General features: G+C 37.0%; 2 protein-coding genes across 2 annotated transcripts in view; one reads left to right on the top strand and one right to left on the bottom strand.

Moving 5' to 3' along the window:
• LOC126369945 (scavenger receptor class B member 1-like) overlaps window positions 1-5,212 on the top strand; it is a 66,801-nt gene extending 61,589 nt beyond the window's left edge. The window contains exons 6-12 of the mRNA XM_050014546.1: window positions 763-966; window positions 1,657-1,781; window positions 2,011-2,172; window positions 2,584-2,690; window positions 3,889-4,007; window positions 4,382-4,507; window positions 4,758-5,212. Coding sequence (XP_049870503.1) covers window positions 763-966; window positions 1,657-1,781; window positions 2,011-2,172; window positions 2,584-2,690; window positions 3,889-4,007; window positions 4,382-4,507; window positions 4,758-5,123 — 1,209 coding nt within the window. The 3' untranslated portion in view covers window positions 5,124-5,212. The remainder of the gene's footprint in view (window positions 1-762; window positions 967-1,656; window positions 1,782-2,010; window positions 2,173-2,583; window positions 2,691-3,888; window positions 4,008-4,381; window positions 4,508-4,757) is intronic.
• Window positions 5,213-8,023: 2,811 nt separating this feature from the next.
• Window positions 8,024-17,273, bottom strand: part of LOC126370014 (transmembrane protease serine 12) — a 46,535-nt gene continuing 37,285 nt past the window's right edge. Inside the window, exons 2-6 of the mRNA XM_050014636.1 lie at window positions 15,316-15,425; window positions 14,723-14,829; window positions 13,085-13,224; window positions 11,675-12,402; window positions 8,024-8,625 (exon numbers count right to left, since the gene is read on the bottom strand). Coding sequence (XP_049870593.1) covers window positions 8,464-8,625; window positions 11,675-12,402; window positions 13,085-13,224; window positions 14,723-14,829; window positions 15,316-15,425 — 1,247 coding nt within the window. The 3' untranslated portion in view covers window positions 8,024-8,463. The remainder of the gene's footprint in view (window positions 8,626-11,674; window positions 12,403-13,084; window positions 13,225-14,722; window positions 14,830-15,315; window positions 15,426-17,273) is intronic.

The following is a 17,273-nucleotide window of genomic DNA, read 5'->3' as shown; positions in this document are numbered from 1 at the left end:
CCTGTTGTCTTAAACGTTGTACCGGGTGAGAGCCTTCAGCGCCCCCATTTGTCCGGCTAAGTAGTTAATGCCATCTGCGGCAAATCTACAATCAGTCACGTCAAAAAAAAACACTATAAGAATATACGATGCGAATTTAATGTATTTACCTACTTTTACTTATTTTTTTTCTGCTTTGTTAGCAGTCAGGAACATAAAACATAATTAAGTACGTGAGTAATTAGCCGCTGCGTCAAAACGCCATCGTCTGTTTTTCAATCCGAATTTAACATAATAGGAAAACAAACATTGAGATCAGGTTCCAAAGATAATTTTAGGTAATTTTAAGGGCCTTATGTTATGTAAGACCCTTCAATAATTTGTTACTCTGATTTTAAACTGACAAGGCCAACTGCATCTTACTCTATCATTATGTAGGAAAATAGCATGTTGATTATTGATTGGTTGCACCGCTAATTACTATTACCGGTAGGGAAATAATTTAAATATTTAAAACCAAATTTATGTCTAACTTATCGATTAGTTTCCGAATCCATCCCGCTTAGCGACGGGACTGAAAAGTACCGATGATGATCCCGACGACCAGATTACTTTTTAACAACTTCCATGGTCAGCTTACTTTTTTGTACAATTAGATGAGTCAGCATGTCAGAGAAAGGATAGTCTTACAAAATGATTTCGAAAATCTCTCAACTCAAGCTCAACTATTTGACCTCGAAGGCCATTATTGGTATTAAAATCACCGTATTTCTTCTTCCTCAGGCGATCAGCACTCTGGCAGCAGACAAGCTGGGTTACTTCGCCAACGCCGGAGCCTATTACTCCATCTCAGCTTTGGGGTCCACCTTGTTCAGGAACCTCACTGCTGAAGAGCTTCTCTGGGGCTACCACGATCCGGTGGTCACCATCGCCAACAGTCTCCTGCCCGGGTGGATTGACTTCGGCAAGATTGGCATTTTGGATAGAGTGAGTACCTAATAAATAATTAATAGCCTATGTACGTTCCACTGCTGTGCACAGATCTTCTCTCAATACTCAGGGGTTGATTCAGACCATGATTCTGAGTTAATATCAAGTGGTATTTTCCGTTACGATGTCACTAACATCCTGTATACGAGTAAGGTCCGTGGTTAGAACATGAGCGCTAAAAAAGTGGAACGAAAAGTTAGAACATTATAGCGATGCGCGCTCTGACATTCCGGAGTACGCGATTAGGCGACGAACTGGCAACATGTGGATTTGTATAATCCAACCGTGTTATGAATCACCAATTCCTATAGATGCTATGAGGATGACCGTGCCTACGTAATTTTTCACGATTTTATGAAATCTATAAACCACTGCGTATGAATGCATAGCTAAGGTAAAGTCAAATCGTCAGATTTTTGTATGACGCGCTTTATAGATACATGGTATTTATCACAGATCATATAATACTAACGTGTATTTATATAACGATGGATATGGAACATACTCCACTAAGTTGCTCCATTGCGATTTGCTGGAGATGTTTAGGTTAGTAGCTGGAAGCAACAAGTGAATAGTTACCTATTTTGATCCAAATATTGATACTTCGCTGACTGTTCCTCAATTTTCCTCCATTTCGAGCTTTGCCAGAATTATGAACAATGCTTAACATAATGATGTTCCTTTCAGTTTTACGCTGAGAAACAAGAGAGTGCAGAGATTGAGCTGGCTAACGAATCCACGAGGTACTCCATCAAATCCTGGAACAACTCCACTGGGCTTATCGAACAAGGATTCACCGACTGGAACACCAGGTTAGTTAGAATTTTAATCATCATCATCACTAATTTAAGAGCCACGCTCTTGTCGGTGCAGCATTCTCCATGCTACTGTTTAAGGGAAAAATAGGGCAGTGGTTTCCCTCTTACGAACGAAGAACGATAAAAGCTAAGCCTAAGGTAATCTGCAGCCTTAAAAGAAAGCCTCAATGTCTCAGTTCATGTTGTCTAATACTTGCGTCTAATATCAGATTTTTGGTTTCAGCATTCCCTGCAATCGTATCAAGGGATCTTACGAGGGTATGATGGTGTCCCCCAAGGTGACCAAAGACAGAGTCATACCTATTTACCGACGACAGGCCTGCAGGATCTATCCCTTCTCGTTCAAGGAGGAGGTCAAAGGAAATTACGGATTCGACTACTATAGGTATGTTTTTAAGTGTTTTGTTCTTTCTCAGAAATGAACTGATAGTGTTCCATGGCATAATTTGAAAAAATTAAGTATGTTTTACTTAAAATTTATACTTTGCAATGCAATGTTCGTCAGAGCAATTTTGCTTCTTTTTTTTCTCAGGGGTTTTCTTTTTCGTTTTCGTTTTATTTTTGCCATTTTCCTACTCATCACTTTAAACAAAATGTAATGTGGTGTGTGCGATGTCTTTATCGACTTCTACCATACACTTCTACCATACACTTCGCGCTGTGACTTCTCCACATACTAAGTTTACTTTCAAGTTTGTCAAATCTTCAGGTGTGCTCACCCCGTGACAACGGAATAATGCTAAGAAGATGATGATGTTATGTGTATTAAAGATTGATATTAATGTTTTTGTTTCAGGTTTGCTTTAGAAAGGACGTCGTTTAATAGAACTTCAGAATACGCATGCAAATGCGAAGAAAACTGTCTTCCCGATGGTTTCGTCGATGTCAGCAAATGTTACTATGGTAATAATTGTATTTATTACTTTTTTTTTCTTCTTTTCCGTATCTTTCTATTTGAGATTTACTAGTTGTTATCTTTTACTAATTATTCCTATCAGCTTGTACTTCCACACTCTCTTCTTTCTTACTTTCGTTCAATCCATTTTCCTTTTTTTTATCTTCCTCTCTCCCTACATTCTCCCTACATTGACAATAATATAAAATAGCCGCATCGAAAAGATACGCAGAACAGTTTAGTATATTATACAACATACCCACTCCTCGCCTGCTATGTTCAAGTCCTATATAATAAGGGTGAGTCTACTGCCTTAAACCGGTCACATATCCTTAAAACCACGTGACATCAATTATCCATGATCCAAACATGAATTCAATCTCATAAAGTTCAATCATAATTGACCAATCTGAAACTGTCATAATAATACAAAGACAAACAAGTTAGATAAACCATTTGACTTGACTCCTCATTTATCATCAGACCACGATCAGGCATTAACCCCCGCCTTCCACCTTCCACCTCCAGTAATTCTATTGTAAGACCACAACGATTAGAATCATGATGTTACTTATATAAAACTCGTTTTCAATGAACATTAAAGCTACAGCCATGCAAGCTAGCTGATGTACGTAGCCGCTACACGAGTTATGTCAGGGGCCTTTGGTGGCTCAATAATAATAGGCTAGTTTCCAACTAGTCAAATCAGTTACTTTTTACTAAACGTCAAAACACGAAATTACTATGGAATTTGTATGAAAAAGCACTCTGTGACGTCATAGAAAAACGTGACAAAATGTCGGACTTATTATTACGTTTTTCTTGATTAAAATTCATAAATAAGTTTAATAGAAAAAAGAAAATGTTTTTCGTTAGTTTTAGATGTGTCTTTATTTAGTAATCAGAATTTCATAATTTATCTTGAACCTAGTACACGACCCTTAATAATCCTGTTGTTGAGGTTGGTCATTCGCTCCCCATTTGTCCGGCCAAGTAGTTAATGCCATCTGCGGAAAATCTACAATAAGTCACGTCAAAAACCATGTCATTCACCTCATAACTCATAAGATAGAAGATTTGTTTATATTGATAGTTAAATGAAGACGCCTTTTTAGGTTAATCTGTAATATTTGACGAAATCAGTGACAAGTTTAAAAGGAAACCAAAAGTGTATTTCATTCAAAATATTGATTTCTTCTTTTCTAGGGTTCCCCATCGCGCTATCGAAGCCTCACTTCCTGGACACAGATCCAGAACAGATGAAGCACTTCGAGGGCATGCACCCTGACCCTGAGAAACACGGATCAGTACTTGATTTGGAACCTGTAAGTTTAACTTAATTAGTACTTACCTTCAATAAGTATACTTAACTCAAGTTTTAGATAAAACATGAGGTATCAAATAAATTAAAGAATTGACAGATTGATTAACATATACCAAATAAGACAGAGAGTAACATTTCTGCCGACAAACTGCTTTGCAGTCTGAGACATAAAAACTTAAAAATTGGCTAACCTTAACACTAAGATAAGTTCTGCAAGTTCAACACTAAAAGGCGTGAAAGATATTTCCCGAATACAAAAGTGAGCACCTTGTAAACTTGCCAAGCAAGTGGTTACTTACTTGGCATGAAAACTGATAATGGAACCGATAACCACGAAACAAAACAACCTAGTAAAATACAATATTCTTGTTATAGACACTGGGAGTACCACTGGCACTGTCTACAAAAATCCAAGTAAACGTAGCAGTGAGGATGAACGCTGGCAACCCCATCACCAGGCCTTTGAAAGACAAAGTCATTCCCATCGTGTGGCTCTCTTTGGTAAGTGTTTTTATTGAAAGAATCAGATTGAATGAGTTTTTTTAACAAACATAGAAAACAGTTAAAGATAATTTAGAAGTTTTAGCTTATATGCAATTTTCAGTTTTCAATTACCTACCTTCTGGCTGAATGTAGAAATACCAATAGGTTTTGATTTTAAAGTTAAACGGTATAGATAGGTAATGTCGAATTCTACAAGATTATTATACCTATTTAAAATAAGATCTAACAAAATGTTTTTTTCCAACAGTATTGCGAAGAGCCCCCACCAGAGATTGTTTCCATCCTCCGCTTGCGTTTCGTCATTGCTCCACCTCTCCTCATCACTGTTGAGGTCCTACTCCTCGTCATCGGCATGATCCTCGGTGCCCAGGGATTCCACAGGATCTGGAAACCTAAGTACAAGCTCATCCAGTCGAACGAAGAGGAAATGCAGCCGAAGAGAAGAAAGAGTCTGGAGAGGAGGAGAAACAGTGTTATCTTGAACATGTCAGAAAATATGGGCTTTACTAAAGATGATGAGGAATTAGCGAAACAAGCAGTATCTCTTCTAGCTATTCATGAGGAAGATGCCGACATACCAGATTTGTTATTAACTGAAAATCAGATTTATTAATGTTAATAACTGATTCTAGGACATAGACAAGTATTGCTTTTAGATAGAATCTGCTGTACAAAACAGTGTTTGATTTTTCAAAATGATTATTGAATATTTTTTTAATATTTAGATTTAAATTGCGCGTCCATTTAAGCAGATTCGGAGCGGATGAATGGCGTTTGGAGTTTTCTATGACAACTCCTAGCTAATTATAAATTCTGACATTCCGTAAGATTTCGCTCAAATGAACGTGCATCTCAATGGGAATCTTTAACAGATGGACCTCGATTCATATTCGTTTTATATTTATAACAAATAAGGAGTAGATAACTAGCCACCGTGACCCTAATGTATATACAATCGAGGCAAATAAGGATTTCTGAAGGAGAAAGCTGTTGAATTTTCGCAACTTTTTAGTAGTAGTTTGGATGTCACTGTAAAAGATACAAGGTATTACTTAGTTAGAGGTTAGGCTAATGATAATAGTGTTTGCTCAGTGAGCTATTTTGAGGATGGTTTCCGTTTTTTTTCGGAAATCTGTGGGTGTTGAGCTCAAAACTGTTCCTTATGATGACATAAATAATTCAAATTCTGTTACCTGAAACGATATAATATCATAATCACGGGATAAACTAGTCTACTAACCGTGGCCGTATCCCAATTTGTTCTAAGAGTTTGCTTACCACGGCATACGACCACGGCTATCACCAAAATATCACTACTCGGAAGAATTTCAGAGAAATATTTTCTTGTTTGATACTTTTCAAAGCGCGAATTTTCTGTAGTCGAGTTTTAGTTTTTAAACTCTTTTTTTTCGTTTGCAGTTTCATAAAAAAGTCCTGCGTTTCAGTGGGCTAGTCTCGCTTTCCGGGCTCTGTGTGTAACTAATGAGTTTGTCAAGCTCAAAATTTCGAAATACGTACCCTATGGTTGTGCTTATGTAACATTCCCTTTAATAATATTTTAATTATGATTAGAATCCGTGATAACACTGTTCAAAGAACACATAACTCTCAAAACCACTGAATTTGAGTTACAGTTCGAATTCATGTCTGAATCTGAGATCTTGATATTAGATGGTTTCCAGGATTTGTGCCCGATTAAACATAGATGGCGAGTAGTGGGTGTAAAACATTTGCACTTCAAGGATTCAGAAGCTATGTTATTTTAATTATAGCATTCTCAAACTTCTCGATTTATTTAAATAGGTATCTCTCTTATTCAAATTTATTGCTACTTATACATGTCATAAAGACGTAGGTAGTAGTTGATATCATTGAACACGTGTAAAACAGCTATTGTGTTTGAGGAATTTATACCTGAGAGGCAGCAGTAACTGTCAGTGCTATTCAGAGTCGGAGAACAGGAGTCCTAATACGGCTTTGAAATAGACTACTCTGGGCGCCATCCCACTCGCGTCAGACAGAGCACTGTGTGACGGAAGGCAAGAGGGATCACTGCCCTATTTTTCCCTAAAAAAGTAACATGAAGAATGCTACACCGGCTCGGTAGCTTTTAACAAAAATAATGAAGATTTTGTAGTTGTCATTTTTATTAAGATTTATTTATTGTGACAATGGGGTTTTCATTCACTATTACTTGCCGATCAACAGTGTTGCCATTAATTAATTTTAAGATGTAAATAAAGATACGTTGCTCAATGGTTAGCTAAGTTAATGTTTAAATAGAATACTTAGTAATCACCTATTATTTATTAATTAGTTTAAAAATGTTTTTTTTATTTTCCTATTCTGTGGAGTACGTAAATTTTATTACTTACTCGCATTTTGACATTCCGAAAAAAATATTTTAATTTGTTTGATTATTTTAAATTAAAAATAAATCCACAACACGTTCCATCGTACATTTTATATAATTGTACATTTACAGTATTAAAGCAAATCAAAAAATATTTTGTGATTTTTTTATGAATGTAAAAATAACATTGTAAAAACAGGTGTTAAACAAACGTTCAAAAATGAATATTATGGTATTGTGAAATAAATTTATATAATAATAATGTAATCGGAGCAAATGTGATATTATTGATAGATATATACACATTCTTACTACTAGTTGATAGATTCTTGTAAATATTGTACAGACTGAGGGTATGTAGTGTTTATAAAGTAAATTTTTTACCAATTTTATTCTCTGACTTTTATTTTTACAACACTTTGTAAAGGAATAACACCACAATGGGGTTCTGAAATTGTTTAAACTGGTGAGTGTTTAAATACAATAATTTTAATTAATATTATAATACAAAATATTTTCTTACATGTTTCGTCATAACGAAAAATAATGAATATCAGCAACAAACTTCACCCAAATTGATATTTTTTAAATTTATTAATGATTGGATTGTATTTTTATAATTATGCACTTAATCTTCAACATATGTGTCGATAACATCATAATAACTTTACAACATTGCACAATGGACATTGGTAAATATGAGCAAAAAAACATAAATGAAAACTTAATTACTTAAACATCTAACCTACAGAAAATAACATTTAAAAACAATCACAGTTATTTTGAGTGGCCATGGTTTTTATAAGTAAATAAAAAATACTTAAAGTAAAAAATAATTTACACGATAATTATTAGATTAACTAAATAATTATTATAGGCATTTTCTTAGATAAATTAAAATAATATATAGGATAAACCTTTGTCAATTTTAATTTTATTTAATTCTGTAAATTCGCCATTTAAAAATAATTTTCGATATAATATTCTTAAGAAAATCCTTTAAAAACAACCCCAACGAAACCCAAACGAAAGATCAAAAATTATAAAAAAATGTTGCTTCGTTTTAAATCTTATATAAATAAATATACAATTAAACAATGCTTATTTCTAAGATCAAAATATACAAAACTTAAAAATAATTATTAGGGACTAGAAGTCTTATTTACAGGCTGGTAATCAAAATATCATTACACTACAAATATACTAATTTTATACATTAATTAAAATCCAATACAATCATAATTTATTTTCAATCATGTGGGAATATTTTCGAAAATTTAGAGATTCAAATTTCAAACAGAATAAGAGAGAGATGGTGGTGAAAAGTTCAATTCAAACAGGTTAACTAGAGAGATGATTATGAAAAGTTGATTTAAATCGGATTAACGCTAGAGAGTACCGGGTGAGAGCCCTCAGCGCTCCCCATTTGTCCGGCCAAGTAGTTAATGCAATTTGTAGAAAATCTACAATTTGTTTCGTCAAAAAACTAGAGAGATGATGATGGGAAGGCAATTTCTCATTGATGAGAAGCCCTTTTGTGCTTGACAAGTATCACTGGTTCAAGACTCATTTGAGTTTTTTTAAACAGTTTCGCTCTTTGTTAACTAGCATAAACATGGGCATAGATCCAGGAGACATAGTGGGCTACGTTGGTGTAGACATCAGGGACACCTCGTCTTGCGCAGCCGGAACCGAACGAGGTGAGACCCTTGAGGAGCCAGCGGCCTCCTGATCTGCACTGGAGGGGACCGCCACTGTCACCCTGGAAAGAGAAAATCCACTTTATATCATAATTATTATACCTGTCACGTTCTTATCCATCTAAAAGAAAAGGGACGGATGATTTACAACTTTTTTAAAATAATTGAAAAACCCGAGCGAATAAAATAGGTATTTCGCTGATATGCAGCCCGTTTGACGTATGCTTGCGAGATTATTGGCCATTTTGGTAGGGTTTTTGCATAAAACTGACAAGTGTTCCAAAAACGTTATGCCTGTCGGTTACCCGTCTCTTTCCTTTTCAGCGGCTAAGTAAAAGACAGGTATAACTAACAAACTTAGATGGTGTGTACGGTCACGAGCATTAATATGTATACACTTTGGTACCATGTCACATTAACTTTTTTGACAAATTGAACTGTAATCTCACTAAATGTCTCATAAAAACTTGGCCCTAAAATACTGAATTTGAAATAACTTTGTAAGTGGATTAAAAAGGATTGTGAAACACTTGATGATATTTGAACAGTAGAGTACTTTTTCTTTTTATATCCAGGCGGAGGATTTTTGAGCTTCTTTTTATAAGTGGTGCATGCTCGCCTCGAAATGTTCGTGTACGCGGTGGCGTCCGGAAGTCGGGTCGCACCTTTCCCTCAAAAATGTGCGAAGGGAGCGATGGCTGGCTTTCGCGTCAACTCGTGATCGGGTGCTGCGTATGTGGACAGGCCTGCTTCTGACAGGGAGCTCATAAAACACTGTTTCTGTGATAAAGTCACATAAACTCTTTATGTTTCACTTTCCTTCCACCGACTGTAATTGGAATACCATTGTATTTAAGTCTATAAATTATGTAATACAAACTGGATTAAAAGAAAAGAAAGGAAAACATGAAACAGTAGGACTAGGGCCCTGTGCTGGGAGGTTTTCTGGCCACGTCTTTCCCTCAGCGTTACAGATTCCGATGTGGTAGTAGTTTTACAGCTAGTTACATAATATGTAATTTAATTATGTCTGACGTTCAAAAAGCGCTAACTTTGTAAGCCAATTTTGAAAAATAAATATTTTTGAATTTTGAATTTTTGAATGTCAAATATGTTAGTGCGACAGAGTCCTAAAGTGGGTACATTATATTGGTCATGACTGTACTCAGCACCAAACGAATATTGAGTATTGAATTAAATATTCTCTAAGACACTGTTTTTTTATTTAATAAAGGACTTGGTACAAGAATAACAACCATGTCGTCCTCGTAATTAAGTCTACGCTGTGGATTATTGATAATTTCTTCTTCTATCGTGTGGGTTATGAGGTGAATTACCAACCTCATCAACCCTGGTTTATATTTTCTACTGCTGTAGAATGAGTTGATCAATGTTCTTAATACGCTTGAGGGCCTCCTACTTTGATTAACAACTACTTACATACGATTTATCAACTCCAGATCGACAGGGCATTAACAATTGCGCAGTAGATTTACACACAATCAAAATAGATATTACAAGTATAGTTCGAATGTTTTGATCTTTCGAACTCCCAGAATTGATTGCGTAAACTCTTTCTTCGCTGAAATTTGCTGAATCATCGCAAACAGAGTTATCGTTATTTGCGATCGAATCATCAAAATTGTTGTACAAGACAATTTTAATTGGTACGTCAAATCAGACGTTGTTGATCCCAGATAAGTCTAGAATGTTGATTTGTTAATTTTAAATACATGCCGTTTAATTGATGACCACATTGATTTTGTTCATTGGAAAGTTTTACTTTCGCTGTTGGGAGAAGTGTATTCGGTTTTTGGTGTATTTTTTTTAGAAGTCGCTAATTCAGTCATTGATACTTTTGTTTCTTTTTTTTTACTTAAGATGGGTTTGCTCTTGACCCCATTCTTCCACGAAGTAAAGAAGAGGTCGACGGTGGAGCGAGCTTACCCAGAAGATGCCTATTCATCCGAGACTTAAAGGACCCCAGGTTACAAGATGCAGGAAACACCGACGCCGGCAGCTCATTCCATTCAGCAGAAGGATGGAAGCGAAGCGCTTGGTGCGGATTAGTGGTATGTCAACCAAGTAAGGTTGGAAACCCGCCGTACGTCTGGATAACTGGGACTGGTAGAATGGGCTTGGTGGAATCTACTAAGTACCACCAATCTAAAAGCTACATGGTCATCAATATAGTTAAGCAATTTCTGTAGCTTATGTTTCATAGTATTTCGTGCTTAAAAAGGTATAGACCTTAGCAATTATTGGAATATTATAATAGTTGTTTATCTTATGCCATAGACTGCTTGAAAACTTGGTCAATTTGGACGGATTATTAGCCAGCAGGCGATTTGATCAAGCTGCAGTGGAATATTTTGATGAAATATACTCTATACCTATCCAAGTTGGAAGAGCTTGAGTCAATTATAACAGACATACCTAAGAGTTTAAGATGTCAATATATTTATTATGATGCAGATCATTAACATAATCGTGAAGCACTATTGTTTAAATGATAGGTAGTAGTAGATGTAAAGAAACAATAAAAGTCATAGTTCAGATAGGTAAGTTACAGTATAAATAAAGCAAGATAAAATTTAATCTTTATCCTCCTTATCCTACGTCAACAAAAGAAAGTGTCGTAAACGGTATAATTATGGGAGAAATAAAATGCAGTGATAAAAATACAGCAAAATAAACAAAGAAGAAGAAAGTTTACAATGACAACAAGTCGGCCAATGACTTAATTGGATCAGATGTTACTTTATCAACATCATAATCAAGTAGTTAATGCAATTTATGTAATTTTCATACCTACATTTATCAGATGAGCACTGTAATGTAGTGCTTCTGTATAAATGGATAAGTATAAGACGCCAGGTTTAAAATAAAGAAAAGTCTTCAATGAAGGTAGACTTATTGATCCAAAACAACAGGAGGTTGTTAGGGAAGTGACGGGGGAACACAAAATTAATTCGACATTCGGAATTTTGAACGTGTGTCGTAAGCGAGAAAACCAGCCAGGACGTGAAGTTAGTGGCAGGAATGCCAACCAAAGAGGTTGACATCGTTATAAGTTTTTAAATTAAGTGTTTATTATTATTTTACACTTACCACACAAGCACCAGTGCTACCATCAGTGCTTCCAGCGCAAAGATGCCCCTCATTCAATGGCAACGTCAGAGAATACCTATCTCTGCAGATCTGCAGCGGTAATATTGGCACTTCAGCTTCAAGCAACACATCAGTTAAAGTCCCGTTTGTCTGTTCTCTCCCCCAACCAGTAGCATAACACTCATCTCTAAAGTCTATCCTGTTACTTTCATCAATAAACGGGTCGATTTCTTCACCAAACATAAGTTTCTTGTCACTTCTATCATTTGTCACTCTTTTGTCCTTAGCTAGTTTAGTCTTTATTAGTTTCACTACGCTATCTAAAGTGGCACTATCATACACTATGTCTACATTTTTCTTGAGGTCTTCTGGTTTCTGAATGTCGTCCGTTTTGCGTTCTGCCTGTCTGTTAGAGTCGTTAGCGACTCGAACATTGTATCTCATATTTTTATGTTTCTTGTTGATGAATCCTGAGAAGATTGTCTTTGTCAAGTTGTTAAGCTTCTCCAAGTATTTGGCTGCTGTATCCGGGTTTGGTTTTGGAGGTTTGACAGCTTTTCGTCTGTTTGGTTCTGGGCTAGAAGGCATTTGGGCTTCAGGTCTCATGTAGAAGGTGGATGTCTTCTCTGTGTTAAAGTTGGTCACTGGTGGTTCGAAAGGCGGCAGGCAGATGGTCCGGATTCGACTCCCGGCGCTCACGTCCGCTGGTTTGGTCATTTTCATCAGGGCTGAAATGTAGAAAATATACAAATTAAATAAAGTAGTGATCTTACAACAACTGCGTAAACGTGTATGTAAACCATAAGGCTTTATATTCTATAGACGGAATTTCGCGTCTACGAATACTAAGGTCTTGTCGTACTAAGAATTTCCTGTTACTTTTTTGTTCAGTTTCTTTAGTAGGGTCACTGAAAACACATAACTAGGTAATACAAATGTTCATAAAGTAAAAAGAACATCTTGGTTTTCCATAATTTCGAACTGCGTACCTAGTCTGAGTAACTTTAAGTAAGTAGAGATGTGATCACACAAAGGTGAAGGAAGGATTTTCTTTTTCACTTCTTTATTTTTTTTCCTAACTGCTGGAAAGATGGCGCTGAACTTGATAGGTAAAGCAAGTAACGAAACGTTAATTTTGTTTCTCTTCGATAAAATTCTGTAAGTAAATATAATTTGTTTTATGTACGTATTTGACATATTAATTATGTTCTGAAAATAAACAAATAAGAAGAAGAAAGAAATCAATATCTTATTAGTTTATATCAATGGCCCAGTAACTTAGTTGGTTAAGCGCCACCTAACGAGTTCTTGAGAACGATTTTAGTTTTTTATTTCTAAATAAGGAAATCTCCCATTGAGTAGGAAGTAGAAAAGTAGCAGTAAACCGTCAAAAAATGAATGATAACTTACCAATATCATGTTGATAGTTATGGAACCTGTGATGAAGCACGATTCTCTCGATGGGCACGTAGGCTCCCTTCTGCTCTGCCCGGTCCCATTCTCCAAGCACCGCGGTCCAGAGAGCTGGTACTGGCAGGTTGAAGAGTTCACTGAAATGAAAATAAGTAGGTAGTTGTAATCACCAATTTCCTTATTTTCTTCGACATATCGACAGAATAACATTATACTTTCCGAATACATTCCGCTTAGGGACGGTACTCAAAAGTATCGGCGTCCGAAGGACGTAATTTACGATTCCGACAACCCGATTACTCTAGCCATAGAGGCAGCCAATCAGATCGCGACACCAAACACTTCAGGACCCCGATACCGACCCCGCCGGCGTGGTCGATGATTTCCCTCATTCAGCGCTTATCGCTATCGACCCACTAGAGTCGATTAATTCTTTCAAATATTATTCTCTCAGACGACGCCCTGAGCCGAGGTTCGCGCCCAACTGGGCACCCTCAGGCCTGTTGTCTTAAACGTTGTACCGGGTGAGAGCCTCCAGTGCTCCCAATTTGTCCGGCCAAGTAGTTAATGCCAAAAAAAACCATTATACTTTATAATTCGACTCCGAGGTTACAAGTGTTAAAAGTAACATGAGAACAATGCTATTTTCCACTGAAATATCTACCTTTAAGAGTTATACCACCGAATTTCTTTTTATTTCCACTTTCATAGACCTTTGAACTTTGATAAATGTATCTGATGCGTATAAGATCGTGATGACCAATAAATACAGGGTGTTAGTGACACCGTAACGAATACTGAGGGGGATGATTCAGACCATGATTCTGAGTTAAATATCAAGTGGAATTTTCCGTCGCAAAATTAGTGTTTTTTTTGTTTTTTTTTTTTAATTCTATACTTTTGCGATGGAAATTTTCTTCGGAAAAGTCATCACCAATCACCAATTTAAGAGCCACGCTCTTGTTTGTGTAGCATTCTCCATTCTTGTCTATCAAAGACCAATTCATTCGCTTCTTTATAAGACACGACGAAATATATAACGAAATACAAACAGAGTGTTATTATTTATATTTCCCCATACCTTGTACAGGCAAAACAGCACAACACCATGTGACCTCTTTCGTGTTAGAAGGTAAAATAATTATCTTCTTCTATCGTCCGGGTTGTGAGGTGAATTACCAACCTCATCAACCCTGGTGTCAGGGTTACTATTGAGCTGCCAAAGACCCCTGACATGGCTCATGTAACGACTACTTACTTACATCAGTAAGTAGTAACCGGGACCAACGGCTTAACGTGCCTTCCGAAGCACGGGTCATCTTACTTTTTGGACAATCAGGTGATCAGCCTGTAATGTCCTAATCAAACTAGGGATCACAAAGTGATTACTGTGATATGTTCTCACTGGGATTCGAACCCGGGACCTCCGGATCGTGAGCCCAACGCTCAACCACTGGACCACGGAGGTTGTTGAAAATAGTTACGTCAAGGAAAATAATTAAGAGTAGCGTAGAGCGGAGTAAAGTTTCTCACCCGCTGAGATTTGTCGTGTTGTGACGTCATCACTTCACTTTATTGGGGATAAAAGAGACATGCGGACTCCAGATATACTAGAGGAAAGGAGAGTAGATATACTTGTGTATGCAGTGCGCAGTGGTGAGCAGCCAAAGTGGGTGAACCAGCACACCGCCGCACCAGTGCCCGATGAGCCCGAAGCTGGGGTGCAGGAGTTGCAAGGAGACCTGGAACCAGAAAATATGACGATTTATTTGATTGTTCTACTTCTACTTCTTTGGACATACATAATCGTGAAATGTCTTATTATTTTTTTTATTGCACGAATCCGCACTCCAGATTGGTGAAGACGGGAGAAACCATCGGTACGGTAATGCAGGACGGAAGGGACAGGTCACAGGGACTATAACCTGGAACCTGACAGAGGGCAGCAGTATATGTCAGTACTATTCAAAGGTGGAGGACAGGAGTCCTAGTACGACTTTGAAATAGACTACTCTGGGCGCCATCATACTCACGTCAGACAAAGTACTACAGGGAGGAAGGCAAGAGGGAACCCAATGCGCGGTTGTTCCCTAAAAAAGTAGCATGGAGAATGCTGCACCGACAAGAGCGTGGTGCTTAAATTATTTCGTCATTACGAAACAAGCAGCTAATCATCAACTAATCGAAATATACCTAGAGTTATGATAGGAAATCACCGTAGCACTTACCTGCCACGGCCAAGCTCCTCGTTTGGACTCTCTGCCCTTGATGATCCGGAGTTGCCCCGCGTTCCTCTCCCTGGGCTGTCGAGTGTGTCTCCGGAGGGGAACTCCACAATCTGGAACAATGAGGAAAACACTGTAATGTCTTAACAAAACGGGAACACACGCTGACATATTAAGTATTTTTCTTTTAAAGAATATAGCACTCGTAGTTTCATGTTCCCTCAATCAGCGCTTATCGCTATCGATCCAATAGGGTCGATTAATTCTTTCTAATATTTTTCCTCTCAGACGACGCTCTGAGCCGAGGTTCGCGCCCAACTGGGCACCCTCAGGCCTGTTGTCTTAAACGTTGTACCGAGTGAGCCTTCAGCACTTCCCATTTGTCCGACCAAGTAGTTAATGCCATCTGCGGCAAATCTACAATAAGTCACGTCAAAAAAAAGTATTTTTGTGACATCATTATTGTAAAACACGATTTTAATAACACCAACTACTTATCAAGTAAATTACTAGCTTGTCCTTAAAATTGGTCCAACCGGGATTCGAATCCGGGACTACCAGATCATGAGCCCAACGCTCAACCACTGAATCATGGAGATTCAGCTTACTTGTACAGATGTATACCAAAAAGAATCAGAAATTCTTTTCTGGTATAAACAAATGAGCAACGATAAACTTGTCAACCACTTCGGAAGGTGTCATAAATCGCATATAACACTAGTAAATCAATCCAGTAACACAACACAGATTACATAAATAAATAATTTATCGCTATCACTATCTAACGCACTCATCAGTACTAAATTACAATATCAATCCAATGCTAAATACGCATAAAGTAGTGATTTATTATCACTTTACATCATAATTGCTCAACACGGAACATTTATGCTCACGCCATTTTTACGCTCAGTGAACTTATTACTATGCATTTTTCATTACCGCTGTATTTATACACATTTTATTTTATGCGCACAGTATGACAGCACCGGGTTTTTTCGTAATTTGAATAACGGAAGAATTGTGAACGTCATTTACCCGACAGTATTGTGGAGTTTCTCGCCAGCTATGTTCAAGTCCCATGTAGGGGCGAACCTATTGCCATTAATCGGGCACAAATCTTGGAAACCACATGAATATATTTGTTTATTATAATCATATTCCCATTTTTATAAAATAATTTTCGGACTGTGAAGAAAAGACAAGGAAACAGTTCAGCTGCTTACTATTCCAGACACCGTTGTAAAAACCGACTAAGAAATTGTGGACTCTCCAACGTAAAATTAACTCTTTGCCAGCAATAAGCTTCACTATACGGTTCATATATCCATTTTAGGACTATAAGGCAATTCCCACACGACACCGCGCACCGATGCGGTTACCGATGAAGCGGCAATTCGACAAGGTCGCATTGACTGGTATGTAAACCGCTGATGCTTAATACACGAACACTGTCTCGCCGCGCGATGCAACGCTATAAAATCGACGTCGTGTCAAATCGACTAATTATGTACAATCAATGTTTTCAGGTGGCTTCTGGCTCAGTAACAGTCCCTTTTATTAATGATTACAAAAATCATTCAACTGCTGATATTTTGTTTTATTATTAGCTGTCACACTGTTGATATATCCCGCCGTATTGTGGTAATTAACCGCCACATTTCACGGTAACATGATTACCTGAAAATGCAAACATACTGCCGACTTGCATTATGCGACACTGTAATTATCAATAATTGACGGAAGTGACAAAATGCTGTTACATTTACTTACTTAAAGTCTTTTGTAATTATTTCTTTTTATTTTGGTGCAATAAAGTATATTTGTATTGTATTGTATTGTATTTGTAAAGTATACATGTGTAGTGTGTGTGTGTGTGTGATGTGTGTGACACTTCGTACAAAGAAAATCTCGTTTTACACAGACACTACACATTGACGTTATCGTACACGCGCATCTGT

Source organism: Pectinophora gossypiella, chromosome 10 (assembly GCF_024362695.1).
Source record: "Pectinophora gossypiella chromosome 10, ilPecGoss1.1, whole genome shotgun sequence".
In the NCBI taxonomy this organism is placed as follows: Eukaryota; Metazoa; Arthropoda; class Insecta; order Lepidoptera; family Gelechiidae; genus Pectinophora; species Pectinophora gossypiella.
The sequence above is the reverse complement of the archived record's forward strand: the minus strand, read 5'-3'. Positions and strand labels throughout refer to the sequence as shown.